General features: G+C 48.4%; 1 protein-coding gene across 2 annotated transcripts in view; it reads left to right on the top strand.

Annotated features, from left to right (window-relative positions):
* Positions 1 to 16,026, top strand: part of St8sia5 (ST8 alpha-N-acetyl-neuraminide alpha-2,8-sialyltransferase 5) — a 63,304-nt gene that overhangs the window by 18,847 nt on the left and 28,431 nt on the right. The window contains exon 2 of one of the 2 annotated variants that reach the window (XM_055622694.1): positions 3,413 to 3,520. The exons of the other annotated variant lie outside the window; for it this stretch is intronic. Coding sequence (XP_055478669.1) covers positions 3,413 to 3,520 — 108 coding nt within the window. The remainder of the gene's footprint in view (positions 1 to 3,412; positions 3,521 to 16,026) is intronic. 2 annotated transcript variants of the gene reach the window in all.

Consider the following 16,026-nt stretch of genomic DNA (forward strand, 5'->3'; position numbering starts at 1 on the left):
TCTGCTGGCTTCAGGGGCTCTTCTGTCATCTGTTTTTGCTCCTCTTCTGGGTTAAGCTCTCTCTGCTATGGAGACTGGAGGGGATGAAAAGCAACAACAGCCATTCAGCAAGGCACGTGTGGAGTACTTCATGTATGCAGCTATCCATTAGTAAGGACCCAAGAGGACCCAGACCAAAATCTGCTAGGAGCTGGGTCAGCATTGCTTGTGGCAGGTGAACAGGACTCCCAAGGAGGGAGCTGGTAGGTACTGGAGAAAGCAGATCAAAGTGGTCCAGCTCTCCTTAAGGCTTTATATCTGGGTGTTCAGCACTGCTATCCTGACAAGAATATATATTTCCTAGGTCTTTATTATGAGTGTGCTTCAATTTTTTCCCTTGAAAAAAATGAGCACAACTGTGGGAATGCTGTCATTTACCCACCTGACTGACAGTTGATGGACTCCTCCCGTGAGCTCTGTTACTCTGAGCAGGACACAGTCAGCTAAGCAGTTCCTCTTCAGGTGACTGACTGGGTTGTTATATAGTGGCCTGGTGGCTTTGAATACTTTATGAACACCTTGAAGAAGCTCTACTCCTGCTACAAGCAACACTCGCAACCATGGCTGGCATCTGCAGCTGTTTAGGAAGTCTTGTTCCAGTTACAACTGCTCCAGTCTGCTCCAGCACTGGAAACATTCACTCTGGCTTTTCCAGGTCTCAGTGGTTTCCAGATGACCAAGCTTGACGCTGCTTCAGAAAGCTCAGTCCTTGACTACAGCTGCTATGCTCTACCTTCTCTGCAACAGGTAGAGAGAGGAAGAGTACTCCCCCAGGGATACAGCAAAAAGAGACACAGCTACACCTATACATGGCTTGTGATTAGTTCTTGGATTGGGGGAAACTGGAAGGTGTGCTGTTATTGGTGCAAAGTACAATTCCATATTTGCATGCCACACCCCTTCTGAGGACAATTATGTAACTAGTCTGTCCCTTGTGCTTTTTGAGTCAGCTAGGGAGTCTCCTGCATTCCTCCTGCTTCTGTTGCATCGTTAGTTCCCTTAAGGGATGGCTCCTAAGTGGTCTTTGTCCTGGGTAGGGCAGGCAGAACTTATAACGTGAGGAATAGGTGGCAGTGGCCGTGGCCATGGCTGTGGCAATGATGGTAATTGGAGCAGCAGCTTTGGCAATACCAAAAGCAGCAAGAAGGTAGCTGAAGAGTCCAGGGAGTGAGTTGGAGCAGTTCCCGCAGGGAGCAGTGGCAGTGAGCGGTGTGGTGAAGGGTTCAAGACCGGGAAGATGAAGATGCAAACAGAAGATTATGAATGCTTTAGAAGAGACTCGGGGCTCAAGCCACTGGAATGCTCCAGAGAACTTCAAAGGCCCAAAGGCCCAAGCTTGGCACACAAGGCTTGAGAACTTTACAGGTTCTATTGAGGGCCACGGTTCCAGCACCCCTGGGAACTGTGGCTTAGGCAGGTGCCAAGTGCTATTACTGCAGCTGCTGCTAGCCCAAGAGATGCATTTTGCTAAGTGCTCAGATGCTGGTAGCCAAGGCCCAGGTCACCAAGCCTACAGCTGAAGCACCTAGAACCATAAGCCTCTGAGGCCACCTGAAGCCTAATGCAACCTGAAGTCACAGCCTCCAGTTCTCAGGGCTTAAGAGCTATAATCACCGAGTCTGTCGGCCTGGGCTCCTAAGCCTTTGGTGCTCAAGGACCCAGGCCTACCAATTCTGGAAAGCTATTCTTTGCCTTCTGGTGATTTCCATCTGAGTAGAGCAAAATGACCTCAGCAAGCTAACTGGTCACCGGAGCAATGGCTCACTTCCGTGATACTTTCACTCAAGGACTCCAGAGACATCCTAGGCTGTTTATTCATTTGAACTATGACAACAGAGACCACGAGAAGTTCAGAGAATTGATGGAGGGCATCTGCTAATTAGAGGAGTATGGATGAGAGAGCTTCAGAAACCATCTGCTGCCCCCAGTCCCTTCACTAATAGGCTATTTATTAATTCTTTTATTAACTATTTTCCTCAGCTTTTCCCATCTGTCCTCTTCTCCATGCCCAGAGTTCCCCCTTTTTTTCCTTCCTTTTTAGTTCTATTCTGACTTCGAGGTTCAAGCTTTCTTCACCAGAAGTGATCACTAATCATTTCCTCACATTTAAGGGCCAGGCAATTACTAGAGGGTTTTGAAAATCCTATGCATTGTTGTATAGCAATGGTTTCCAGTAGGGGTGATTTTACCCCCAGGAGCCATTTTCACCTGGAGATATTTTGATAATCATAACAGGAGAGTTGGAGGCCAAATGCAGATGACAGACACTTGGGGACATCACCCAGCACCATATACAGCACAGGACAGTCCCACAACAAAGGGTTCTCCAGCCCTGGGGTCCACAGTCCTGGCTGGAGAAAGCATGTCCCAGGGTACTTAGGAGGACACCCTCTTTATTCTTAGCCATTTAAAAAGCTGCATGGTTTTCCCGCCTAAGAATCATGATCCTTATGATTCCAGAGGTTCAGGTTGGACAGCGCTAAACCGTGGTTCTAGAGCACCGGTTCGGCCCTCGAGGGTACCTGCTTTGGGTATAGAATCCCTCCTCCCCAAGCCAACATCCCCAGGAGCTGCTGTCTATAGGGTGTGTGGGAAGGGGACCCGGGTATGCCCAGGTTTGTGTGTGCACACATGTAATGGAAGGTGCCTAACTGCCGCCTCTGTAGACCTAACCCAGTCCTCCTGCTTTGGAACCATCTAATGCCCACCAGCAGTAGCCCGGCGCCCTCCCTTCCTCATCTTTCTGCAGTTAAGTCCTGAGAATGGATCTGCTTCTTTCAGGCCATCTGGATGCTGCTCCCTCTGGCCCGGGTCGCTTACCCCTCCGCCTGCTGTCATTTATTGTTGTTTCTGGTCCCTTCTGTTACCTCCTCTTCGTGCTCACGTTCTGGCTCATCGTGTTGCTGCCATTGTTGTCAGGTTTGGGGAGAGAGTGAATGGATACAAATGTGCAAAGTCCTTCATCTTAAACCAGAAGTGGGGTCCTCACATGGTGGATTAAGATCTTTGAAGTTGTGTCTGGCACAGTACTGGTGATAGACTTCTCTTCATTTAAGTCTCTAGGAAAAGAAACTGAGGGAGGGCACCAGATAGAAGGTAGAAGAGCCCTATGACTTTGTAAGGCTCAGTTTCCCTACCTGTAAAATATGTGCCCTGTAGAAAAGATGGACCAAGGGAAGGATGCAAAAGAGTAAATATGGCAAGGAGGACCACGGCTTACCACCATCATCCCTATGGTTGGAATTGCCACCATCTTCTCTGTCTAGTGTATAATCAGAAACTTGTGTCACGTGGTACAGTGATAGAATGTGGCCCTTAGAGAGGCTAATCCAACATATGAGTGTGTATATCGACTGCCTCATTTTCTTGCCAGAGGCTTCCAGTTTGGTTGGCAGAGGGGCGACCAGCGCGCCAATTGGACTGGGCTCTTTAATGACAGCGACAGCCCAACAGAGCAGAACATCAGTGAAGTCACCTCCAGGTACAGACCTCAGTGGTGGGGGAGGGGAAGCCCAACTGGAGTGGACTTTGCAGGCTCTACCCCACTGCCTGTCCCTAGAGATGCCGTGGGGAGATATGGTCTTCTTTCCACAGTTCACTACATTTGGGGTCGTCTTGTGTTCTTTACTTGAGGGGTGAGTGGATATGAGGGATGAAGACTAGGACCCCACTTTCAGTTCATCATGGTGGGTAGAGTTTGTCAGAGAGTACCAGGAGAGAGCTGGGGCAAGCTATGGCTCCCACAGACACACCCTTAGTGGCTTACACCCTCTGACCAGGCCCCACCTCCATAGTTCTCCCACCTACCATATTCCATTCATCATTTAAGTCCATGGATGGATGAAACCATTCATTGGGTCAGAGCCCTCATGATCTTATCTCTGGAAATGCCCTCACAGACAAGCCCAAGATGCGCTTTAGTACTCTTGTGCATGCATCTCAATCCAATAAAGTTAAAAACCAAGATTAGCCATTCATGAAAATGCATGCATGGCTCTGTTGGTGCTGTAAATATGACCCATCCCTGTTGGGGGGGGGGGCTCACAGGCACCAGGGATGAACCTACTGTTGTTATTTTGCTCAGTGGAAGTCGTATCAAGCTGCCATCTAACATTGCATATATCCATAGAGTGGTGTGGCTCTCAGGCCTCTTTGGAGAAGCTTCTCTGTGCAGCGAATGGTGGCTAATGCAGCAACTCACAACTGTTCAAAGCACAGGGATTAAGCTCATCCACAGATGGGCTATCACATACTCACCCCTCAGGGACCATCAAGAAGACAGGGTGGAAGGATTGTAAGAGTCGAAGGTAAGGATAGACCAGGATGAAACAGTATCTCTCGAACATTACAGACTGCTGTACACATGAGCTCATAGCATTGTGGTTGCCTGCACAAGAAAAGCTGGGCAAGGTCAAGCCTGGCAACGTTCTAACGTGGAAGGGAAAAGGCTCTAGCTGAGGAGATGTTGGCAGCTGCTGGTATCTCTGTCATCAGGAGAGAGAGTTAGTTCTCCTTGGAGAGTGGTCTCTGAAGGACCACTACTCTCCAGTGGGTAGTACATACCCATGTGTATATGGCAGCATGACCTGGACCCAGTAGGTTATAAATTTTAAAAGGGCATGAAGGGAGATGGGGGTGGAAAAGAGGAATGAGGAGTACATATGAGCAAAACATCTTGCAGGCATGTATGAAAATCTCAAAGAATTCATAAATACTAACCATTTACCGTCTCATGGCATCACAGGGCCCCATGGCTCCTGTTGGGCTTATACAGGAAGAATTGTGGTCCTAAGAGATCAGCATCAGACCCTTGAGGCCTGACCATGGCATGTAGCCATGTTATCCCACACAGACCACTCTGCCTACCTCAGACATCTGCCCACTTGGTTTCTGACTCTGTCACTGCATCTTTACTTCTTCAAAACTTTGAGCAAAAGTGGGAGGCCTATCCCCAGGTTTCCCACCTGTCAGCATCTTCTCTTTTCTCATCCTCAGTACCATTCCTTCCCTTCTCTCTCCCTTTTCTTCCCCTCCCTCTCCCTTCCCTTCTTCCCCTTCCCCTCCCTTCTTCTCCCCTCTTCTCACATAAAGCCATTTGCTTTGATCTTATTTTCCACCACCTTTCTTGGCCAACATTTCTTTCTCCTTTCCTTTCTCATCTCCAGTTCTCTTTATTTTTTTCCTCTTTCACTTTATAACCCAGAGCTTCCTTCCTTCTCATCTTGGCCTCCTAATGGGTGGAGACACTGCTAATGTCTGTTTACTTTTGGAATTCGGAAGCTCTTTATCCAGCAACATTACTGCCTGAACCGAGTTCCTTTTGGAGAGCTGCCATTGACCAAGCATCTCCTTGGTCACAGAGTAAGTGTCTTGACCACACATCCCCAAATTCTCTGGAACAAATCTGATTTCAAATCTCAACTTTTCTTTTCCTAAAAGAAAGTTTATTGAGAAACCATAAACCAGTCATACAGTCTTTCACTACAAGACTCATGATGCAAAGCTGGAGACACTTTGTAAGGCATGCCTCTCCAGAGAGCTGGTTCTAAAGAATAGCTGTGAGCCGCACACACAGAGGAGAGAGAATTTCCTCTCGCCAGAAGCTGGCAAGGTGCCTCCTCCTGCTCAGTAGATGTCTTGTTTCTGAGTTTCTTACCACACGTTCTTTTGTTCTAAGTGTTGATGGAAAGCTGGTGATGAATATGGCCACAAGGGACTTGAACTAAGTCCCCTAGCTCCTTCTTTGTGAGGATCAGAGCAAAGATGTCTAATAACCAGGAATCGGAAGGAGCAAGCTTAGACATCAGTCCAGCACACAGCACTTGGTCCCCTGTTGGTCCCATGTGTGAAAGACTGCGTGCAATGTGTGTGTGGTTCTCCTGTATAGGAAGAATGATAAACATAACCAGAAGCAGGCCACATATGGGAGATTCTTCACCTGAATGAATGAGCAGCTTGTGCCTTCCTTAAAATGGGATGAACAGCTCCTGGTAGCAGATTTGCAGCCCCCAGGGAGGACTTAAAAAAGGACAGATGTCAAATACGTCATCCCAGTTAACAACTTTGTTTCTGGGATATAGAATATCTTTGTGGTATTATTCACCCACTGAATAATTCAGTGCTTGCCATATTTTACTCTCTATAGTTGTGTGGTATGTGGAAGTGTGGTACAGCCTGTTAGTGTGTTATTATTAACATGGATGGAAAGAAAGTCAGGAGGAGCCAAATATAACCAGACAATGAAGAGAAGTACACCAGCAAACCATTTCTAGCAGAGTCTAGAAAGGAGAAGCCAGTCTCAAAAACTCCAGACAGTATCACAGAGAACATCCTGGCTAATGATGCTCATCGAGGCTGTGGTCCTATCTAGCTAGACACACACCAGGAGAGCTCAGGCTGAGCTGGGGAGTACGCATCATACAATATACATTGACATACACGTTTATTAAGTTCCAGTCAGGGCTAGGAAGTATTAGCATCTTTAGAGGGCTGCTTTAATGAGCAGAATGGAGTAACTGTTAGTTGAAAACTGGTAATTGAATGTGTAGACTGACTGGGAGAGTTTTTTAACACAGTTCCTGTGTTCAGATTATGACCTCATGTTTTGGTCTCCTCAGCTAGGCAGTCCTCAGTGCATGGTGGCACCTGCCAGAGCAGATGCTCAAGAGGTGGTGACAGCCTAAAAGGGCAAGTGAAGGGGGAAAAAGAGGCTAGTGGTGAGAAAGCAAACTCCAGTCTGTTTCCAGATCTGCACCCTGGATTCAACCTTGTCATCCCCTGATGCTCTCTGTAAAAAGTTAGCTGTCGAAGGTTGCAAATATCAAAGATTATCTTTCAGGAAGAGCGGATGGATGGGTGGCCCGAGAGTTCTGGGATCCTGGATAGAAAAGAGGAGACTGAAAGTCAGGGAGGGGTGTGTAAAAAGCAGAGACGAGTCAGTGAAGGTGGGCTTTACCACCTGTGGTGACTGACTGAGAAACCCTTCCAAGATACCCCTATGCCTGTCGACAGGCATGGAGCTTCCAGGAAGTGGGGCAGAGGCCTTGTCTTTTTTGGTGAGCTGGATGCCTTGACTCCTCTCACCTGCCCTGTCTGTCTGCCTGCCTATTTAGCAGCTGCTCTGGGGACGTAGCTGTCTCCTTGGTGCTTGCCCACTCTGTCTTGTAGGGTGGGCAGCGTTGTATTCACTTGCTCATGCCATCCCAGGTAAAGTCCTCACTCTGGTCCCAGTCACATGGTGCCGAGGGCAGCTAAGGCAGGAGGCCCTCCACCTCCACGAGCTATCCATCACCCATGGTTGACAGCCTAGTCCAGAGCTACAGCACAAGGACTTTGAGCCCCAGGTGCAGCCTGACCTCATCGGTGCCTCACGGCTTCCACACCAGTCTTGGCCCTCCAGTCTAACGGGATGGCCAGAGGAAGAAATGTGAGGTGACCCAAGAAAGACTGCCTGAGGCCTAATGCACAGTTGGTCTGACTGCCACCACCAAGTTGCCTGTGGCTAGACCCTGCTTTCCCCATCTTAATAGCTTCTAGACCGGAGAATGGAGGGTGGCCTCCACCATAACAGACAAGAGAAGCCTAAATCGAAGGTACGAGAGAACCAATTGAATGTCAGGGGCTAAGACTGAGATCTGCCATGTGTGTGTCTAGCAAGTCCTGTAGAGTGTGGGAGTGAAATTGTCATAATTTATGGCTGGAAGGAATTTGACTGAATTCAGTTCTGTATTTTATTATGTGACTTGCTTCCTAATTGTGTATAATTAGGCACTAAACCGTGGGCTGCTGATGGCAAGCGCACTGGGAGCTGAGTGTGAAAGGCAGAGGCACTGCCCAGAGCGGATGAGACTTGGCTTGGGTCTGGAGGCCTCTGCCTACAGCCTGCCATCACTGGGGTGTGGCTGTATGCCAGACATTTATTTGCTGGGCACGTTCTGTGAATTACTGCCAGTAATCCTCGCCCTTGCACCTTTGCATTGGGCACTATTACTCTCTCACGTTACAGGTGAGGGGACTGAGTCACCTCCAGGTGGCCTGTGGTAGAGAGGCAGCAGGAGCCACAGCTCTGGTGGGAAGTGTGAGAGGAATCTTTGTCTGAGCTGCAGGCAGGTCACCCATGATAGGGAATGCCACTTTCATGTCCATCCATACCATCTATTCCTGCTCCTGACTGTTGGGCCAAGATAAAAAGGCCATTTGGATTTAAGCAATTTCTCTCTCTACGTTTCCTCCGTGGGGATCATGCAGAGAAGCAGTCTACTTAAATCGAAACTTGGGAAATCTTATTTACTTTAGGCTCATTTACTCCCTCCCCCATCTCTTTCTCTAACCTTTGTACTCTGTTCTCCCTCACTTTTCAGAAGGGGGATTTTTTATGGCCCCCTGACCTCTGAGTTTAGCATTTTCCTGATCGTTATGGAAAATGCCTGTTTCTGCCTGCACCTTCCAGTCCTACATTTCAGATAATCCTGCTTCCAAGGTGGAACTCCAAGGTATAGCCTGTGGTCCTCCTGACAGCCTGGCCCACATGACTGCCCTTCCATTCTGCCTTCTACAAGAGTGCCTGTCCCTTGGGGAAGTTTGGGATGCAGGCTGTCTTAGTGTGAACTTTTCTGGTGAATTTTCACTTCTTTGGAAAAGTAAAGTGGGCACAGAAGAGAGTGGGAACTCCTGGGCAGCATCCAAATGAGAACTTGGAGTGTTGGCTTTGGCAGAAATACGCTTGGCTGGGTGCTTGGGAAACACACAAGCAAGGCAAATGTGTCTTCCCCCATCATCCCTTGAACCTGACTTAGGCCTCCAACAGCCTGACAGTATCAGGCTTCAGGCATATGAGGCTGTTGGTGGAGGAGGGGGCTGTTTTCAGGAGGCTCCTTAGATGGTGAAGCTCTATGGGCTTCCAGCCTCTGAGATTTGGGGGCCATAGCGAAACCTCAGTAGAGTCTCCTAGGCTTATGTGACCTCCACAAGTCCATGAGTTCACTCTCATTAACTTTCTGTGCCTCCATTTCTGCTCCTGTTAACGGGGGACATTAATTCAACTCATCAATCTCTAGAAAGGAGGTCAGTCGCATGCTCTGAAGCAGCCAAAGGCTCCAAGGTTAAAATGCCCACACAGGTAAGGTCATCACAACTTGCTTTGTCACATGCAGGCATTGCTGTGGTCCTTGAACAAATATTCCTGGCAGGACCGGATCCTAGCTTTGTCCCTGACCCAGGGCATTGTCTTGGAGAGGTGCACCCCATATTTGGGGCATGACTCCTTAAAACTGAAGGAGAGCCTAGTTAACCCTGTAGCTTCCCAGGCTTTGATTGACTTTTTTAATCACTAATTTGGCGGTTGTGGAGCCAAACAATACATGAGCAGTCTCCCACAGGCTTTGCTGTAGGCAGGGCCTCTGGTGTGTGGGCCTTGTCAGCACTGGTTGTCTAGGTTACTTTTCAGGGGCTTGAAGACTGCTTTTGTCAAAGCCACCAGCTCTCCACTGCAGCCCACACAGGTACCCAGTGGGTGATCTCTTGGTGTCAGAGAGCCAAAACTCTACCCACAGATCATGGCAAACCGCTATTATCTAAACATACCTTCTGCGACGGGGCACGAAGCTGGATGGCACACATGCAGATTGCTGCTCATTTCACCTCCAGTCACCTCTCCCCACGCCTTAGACCATGCTGCTTCTTTATTCCACAAATACCCCCAAACCTTATTTTTTGGGAGGCAAGCTATATACTTTTTCCCCATTTTCACATTTCCCCCTATAACACCTTGCAACTAAGCTCTGTTACGAAGCTCACAGTTTCAGTGATTATCCAGTTCTTCAGCAAGCAAAACAAGGTTGGATCAGTAACAGCCCCCTCTGATGAGGCAGCTCTCCACCACAATGGCTAGCTTCTAGGCACTCTGTCCTCCACCCCCCCAAGCTCTCTCCGTCTCTACTCCCTCATGGTTCACCTCTTCCTGTCTGCTCTACTGTCTCTAAGAACTTCACACCGGGACTTGGCAAAGGGAGGACAGAAAGAAATGGAGAAATGTAAAAAAAGGAGTGTTTGGGCCAGGAAGCCAGTGTCTACTTGATAATCAAATCAGTGAACCCCCAATTAAAAGCTATAAGTTCACCTAGACACTCTATGTGGTCTTGATTGTCCTGTACTCTCCTAGTTTGATGGAGAGTCTGTCATCAGGTAGTAAATGATGGGAGCTCACACAGCTGACTAGAGGTTATCCTCCACCAAAGGCCTCCTTAGAAATGCTTCTCCATGTGAGTGTAAAGCCCTCTGTGGTGCTCAGCTGGGACCTTTGCCTCACAGAACAGCAACGTTCATCCATCGTCCCTCCAGCTGCCCCATGATGTGTTGGAAAGTGTCTCATTTCCTCTTCTCTCCTGCCCCGGAACCCATGCTCCCAGCCCTACATCAAGACTTCATGGTCACCATTGCCCACACCCCCTACCTCCAGTCTTACCTCACCCCATGCCCATGGAGTGTTATCTGCTATTGTCAAGGTAGCTGGTAGCCTCTGAGTGACCAATGGCATCGTCTCTTCTTTCTTGACCCCGATAACACTGGGTGGAGCTATCCCTTGTGTCCTGGAAAGCAGAGCTCTTGGTCCTTGGGCTCCACATGCTGGTTTTCTTTTTTCTTGCATCACCTTCTTTTTAGGCGACCTACCTCAGGCCTGTCTTGAAGAGCTCCTGGAGTCTCTTTGTCCTTTGACTGTGGAGCGAGTGTCTTGTCCTCTGTTCTGTGTTTCCCGTTTGTACCTGACTCTTTTTTTTTTTTATTAATTACACTTTATTCATTTTGTATCCCCCCATAAGCCCCTCCCTCCTCCCCTCCCAATCCCACCCTACCTCCCGTTTCTGCATGCATGCCTCTCCCCAAGTCCACTGATAGGGGAGGTTCTCCTCTCCTTTCTGATCTTAGTCTATCAGTTCTCCTCAAAAATGGCTGCATTGTCCTCTTCTGTGGCCTGGTAGGGCTGCTCCCCCCTCAGGGGGAGGTGATCAAAGAGCAGGCCAATCAGATTATGTCAGAGGCAGTCCCCCTTCCCATTACTAGGTAACCCACTTGGACACTGACCTGCCATGGGCTACATCTGTGCAGGGGTTCTAGGTTATCTCCATGAATAGTCCTTGGTTGGAGTATGAGTCTCTGGGATGTTCCCTGTGTTCAAATTTTCTTGTTCTGTTGCTCTCCTTGTGGAGTTCCTGTCCTCTCCAGCTCTTGCTATTTCCCACTTCTTACATAAAATTCCATTCACTCTGCCCGACAGTTGGCCATCAGGCTCAGCATCTGCTTTGACAGTCTGCAGGGCAGAGGCTTTCAGAGGCCCTCTGTGGCAGGTTCCTAGGTTGTTTCCTGTTTTCTTCTTCAGAGGCTCTCTGTAGCAGGTTTCTAGGTTGTTTCCTGTTTTCTTCTTTTTCTGATGTCCATCCTCTTTGCCTTTCAGGTGGGGATTGAACATTTTAGTTAGGGTCCTCTCTCTTGCTTGGTTTCTTTAGATGCATAGATTTTAGTGGGTTTGTCCTACGTTGTATGTCTATATGAGTGAGTATATACCGTGTGTGTCTTTTTGTTTCTGGGACACCTCACTCAGGATGATCCTTTCCAGGTCCCACCATTTACCTGCAAATTTCATGATTTCCTTATTTTTCATTGCTGAGTAATATTCCATTGTATAGATGTACCACAATTTCTGCATCCATTCTTCAGTTGAGGAGCATCTGGGTTGTTTCCAGCTTCTGGCTATTACAAATAAACCTGCTACAAACATGGTTGAGCAAATGTCCTTTTTGTGTACTTGAGCCTCTTTTGGATATATGCCTAGGAGTGGTATGGCTGGATCTTGAGGAAGCGCTATTCCTAGTTGTCTGAGAAAGGGCCAGATTGCTTTCCAGAGTGGTTGTACAAGTTTACATTCCCACCAGCAGTGGAGAAGGGTTCCCCTTTCTCCACAACCTCTCCAGCATGTGTTGTCACTTGAGTTTTTGATCTTGGCCATTCTCATGGGTGTAAGGTGAAATCTCAGAGTTGTTTTGATTTGCATTTCCCTAATAGCTAATGAGGTTGAGCATTTCTTTAAGTGCTTCTCTGCCATTCGATATTGCTCTATTGAGAATTCTCTGTTTAGCTCTGTTCCCCATTTTTTAAGTGGATTACTTGGTTTGCTGCTTTTCAGCTTCTTTAGTTCTTTATATATACTGGATATGAGTCTTCTGTCAGATAAAGGGTTGGTGAAGATTCTTTCTCAATCTGTAGGCAGTTGTTTTGTTTTGATGACGGTGTCCTTTGCTTTACAGAAGCTTTTCAGTTTCATGAGGTCCCATTTATTGATTGTTGCTCTTAGAGCCTGTGCTGTTGGTGTTCTGTTCAGGAAGTTTTCTCCTGTACCAATGAGTTCTAGGGTATTCCCCACTTTTTTTTTCTAGCCGATTTAATGTGTCTGGTTTTATGTTGAGGTCTTTGATCCACTTGGACTTCAGTTTTGTGCAGGGTGATAAGTATGGATCTATTTTCATTTTTCTACATGTAGACATCCAGTTGGACCAGCACCATTTGTTGAAGATGCTACCTTTTTTCCATTGTATGGTTTTGGCATCTTTGTCAAAGATCAGGTGTCCATAAGTGTGTGGGTTTATTTTTGGGTCCTCTGTTCGGTTCCATTGAGCCACCATTCTGTTTCTATGCCAGTACCATGCAGTTTTTAAAACTGTTGCTCTATAGTACAACTTAAGATCAGGGATGGAGATACCTCCAGAAGATCTTTTATTGTAGAGGATTGTTTTAGCAATTCTGGGTTTCTTGTCATTCCATATGAAGTTGAGAATTTTTCTTTCCAGGTCTGTAAAGAATTGTGTTGGTAATTTGATGGGAATTGCATTGAATCTGTAGATTGCTTTTGGTAAAATGGCCATTTTTACTATGTTAATCCTGCCAAGCCATGAGCATGGGAGATCTTTCCATCTTCTCATATCTTCTTCTAATTCTTTCTTCAGAGACTTGAAATTTTTTGTACCTGACTCTTACCTGTTACTTTTTACCCTTTGATGGCTGAAGGTCTCTGCAAACGTTCTGTGGCCACTCTGCTCGCCATTCATACCCAGACCTGTCTCCTTCACACAGCCCTGTGTAGGAGAGGCAGGCCCAGCAGTTACTGTAGATTTTGCTTTTCCCAGTGCTGAATCTTAGCCACGAGTACATCCTGCAGGCTTCCTCTCTGCACTATTGCTTGTGCTTGTCTCCCCTGTCCCTTGCTTACAACCTCTTGGTGCCACGTGCTATCTCCTTCCACTTCTGAGTTTCTTCTCTTCCTTTTAGAACCCCCTCAACAGCCAGGGTGAACCTTTAAATCAGGTTATGTTGCCCCCTGTTTAAATGCTTTTCAAGCTCCTGCCCTGCAAGATTGCCCATGACCCACCCAGCCTTTCTGATGCTACTGTCCTGTACTAGTCACCCTGGCTGCTGCTATACCCACAGCTGGCCAGTTATTGCTGTATATACTGTCTATGCTGGTTGCCTTTCTGCCTAGGGCTGTGTTCACTGTCTGGAGAGGCTTTCACTGACCGGTTGGTCTCAGATTCCCTCCAGTCTCCTACCTGCTGTGTGTTTGTAGCCACTATGTTGGGAAGCTCTGTGAGGGAGGGGACATTGTGGGGCTAGTTGATCACTGCTAGAGGTGAAATAGTCTGGCCCACACTGGAGGCTTAAGTCACCTCCACTGAGTGGAAGAGATAAGCCATCCCCACCTGGAGGGCACAGGCAGGCCATAAGGAATCATGTGTAAGCCATTGTTTAGGGTAGGTGGGTGGCGTTGTGCCTGGGGGAATGTTGGCACAAAAAAGGGGGTGCAGGAAGGTGGCATGGGGATGCTGATCAGGTAGACCCCTGATGGAAGTGAGTAGGAGGACACACAGGAGAAGAGCAGCCCAGACCCAGACGCCAGTGGGACAGGCAGAACACATTGCAGCCTGTGCTGAGCTGGAGACCAGGGCCACCACAGAGGCAGAGATTTGGAAAAGGAGGTGACTCGGGTGCAGCTCTGGTCTTAGCACTAGGAGATGGTGGCCAAAGCCCAGTAAGGTCAGTGAGACCCTAACCAGTACTGGGGTGGATGTGTTGAGCAGCCAGGGCAAAGCGGGACCTTGCCAGGGGTACTTTCAGGGTTTCCTGTGCTGACTTAGAATGTGCTGGCAACCAGATCAAGGCCCTGCAGCTGGGAAAGGGAGGACAGAGTCTCTTGAGTTTGCTATTGTTCCTGACCTACTGAGACCCCAAACAACTGGCAGTAATGATGGTCTAGACTTTGCGGAGTGGCGTGGCAGAACAGACTGACCACAGGACTATCCAGAGGTACTTCCAGAACAGCAAGGTTGTAAGCTTTTATTTAATTAGCTTATTAACTTATTATTTTGCAGTATTAGGAGTTGAATGTAGGACACTGCACATGCTAGGCAGTTAGTTACTCAACCATCACACTATACTCACCCATGCTGGCCTTGAAGTGACTCTGTAGCCCTTGTAGGCCTTGAACTTGTGACCCTCCTGTTTCAGCCTCTCTGGTAGCTGGGTTTATAAGTCTATGCCAACAGATCCACATCACCAGGCCTGCTGCTTTTTTAGCCTTTAGACCTTTTAGCTCCGTCTGGTAACTCTTGCCATAGGGAAATCACATCCCAGAGAGAGCAGGTTCAGTCAAAGATTGCTAAGCAGACATGGAGGGCCCCTACTCTTCCTCCTGGCAGCTGCGGCCTCTGGAGGCTGGTAGCAGGGAGTCCTGAGTCCCTCTGCTCCTCTCCAGGGAGATACTTATAGCCCTGGTACTTGTCAGTCTGCAACTTCCCGACTGCTTTCTCCACGTTTGCTGACGGGGCTTGTGCTGGCTCCAGACAGCAGCTGTTCTAGTGCTGGAAATAGCACGGATCCTTGCTGAAGGGCTGTCGCCTTTGGGAGAGAAGGGGGTTGCTTACTGACAAAGCCCCCAGGGAGACATGGCTGTGGGAGCTGGGAAAAGGAATGCACTGAAGTGATGAAAACCTTGGGTTCCGGGCCTGCGGAAGCCTGAGGTTTCTTTTCTGCTGTAATTTATTAGCTGGATGACCTTGGGCAAATGGGCTTGCTGATTGCAGCCTGAATTTCAAGCAAGTCTCATTGGGCTGTTAAGAGAATTAAATGAGACAGTTTAAGAGTCTAGGAGCAGGCTGTTTCACACAGCTGGGCAGGATGAAAATCAGGCGGGGCTGAAACCCAGCCCACTCTCACTCCATCAGGCCCCGTTGCTGGCATGTGGCTTAATTAATGGGGTTGGAGGGCTTTCTAATATTTTTTTTGCACAGAAGTGCCCATGGACTAGTAGTGTTTCTACTAGGGTGGAATCAGTCTACAGTTCTCTTAGAATGCCCCAGGCACAACTGGACAAAAAGGGTACAAACTGATAGGCTCTGGCAGCTTCCCTTCCTCCTGCCTCTTGAAGGTGGTGAAGCCTACCAGCGGTGTTCTTCTATGGCACAGGGAACCTCCTCAGGGCTTCTGGGTTCTTAGATACCACACGTGCCTGCAGCTGGGTGGGGTGTGACTGGAAAGAGAATGCAGGGCCCCATCTCACACCAACCAGTGGTGACCTGGGCCTGGAGTTTTGTGATCACTGTGACACCCAGGGAAGAAGATGAAGGGTGTCTAAGGAGGTAATAAGCAGGGCACCCTGTTGGGGAGTTCCTAAGGAGGGGATCATTGGAGCAGATTATGGGCCCGGTGTGGACTCTCAGCCGGCCAGTGCCAACCTCCTGAGAGAGGCCTCATCTCACAAAGCTGGAACCCTCGTGTGGGTGAGAGAAGGAAAATTGCACCCAGTCAACCAGGACCCTCCAGGCCTTCTTTATTTGTCTTCTCATAGTGGAGGCTGTCACCAGCTGGCCAGGCGGTTGGGGCTGACTGGCTCAGTCCCCACAGGGTCCCCCGAGGGCAACAGGGGCAGAGACAGGATGGGTGTAG

Source organism: Psammomys obesus, unplaced genomic scaffold (genome assembly GCF_907164565.1).
Source record: "Psammomys obesus unplaced genomic scaffold, mPsaObe1.curated_primary_1811, whole genome shotgun sequence".
In the NCBI taxonomy this organism is placed as follows: Eukaryota; Metazoa; Chordata; class Mammalia; order Rodentia; family Muridae; genus Psammomys; species Psammomys obesus.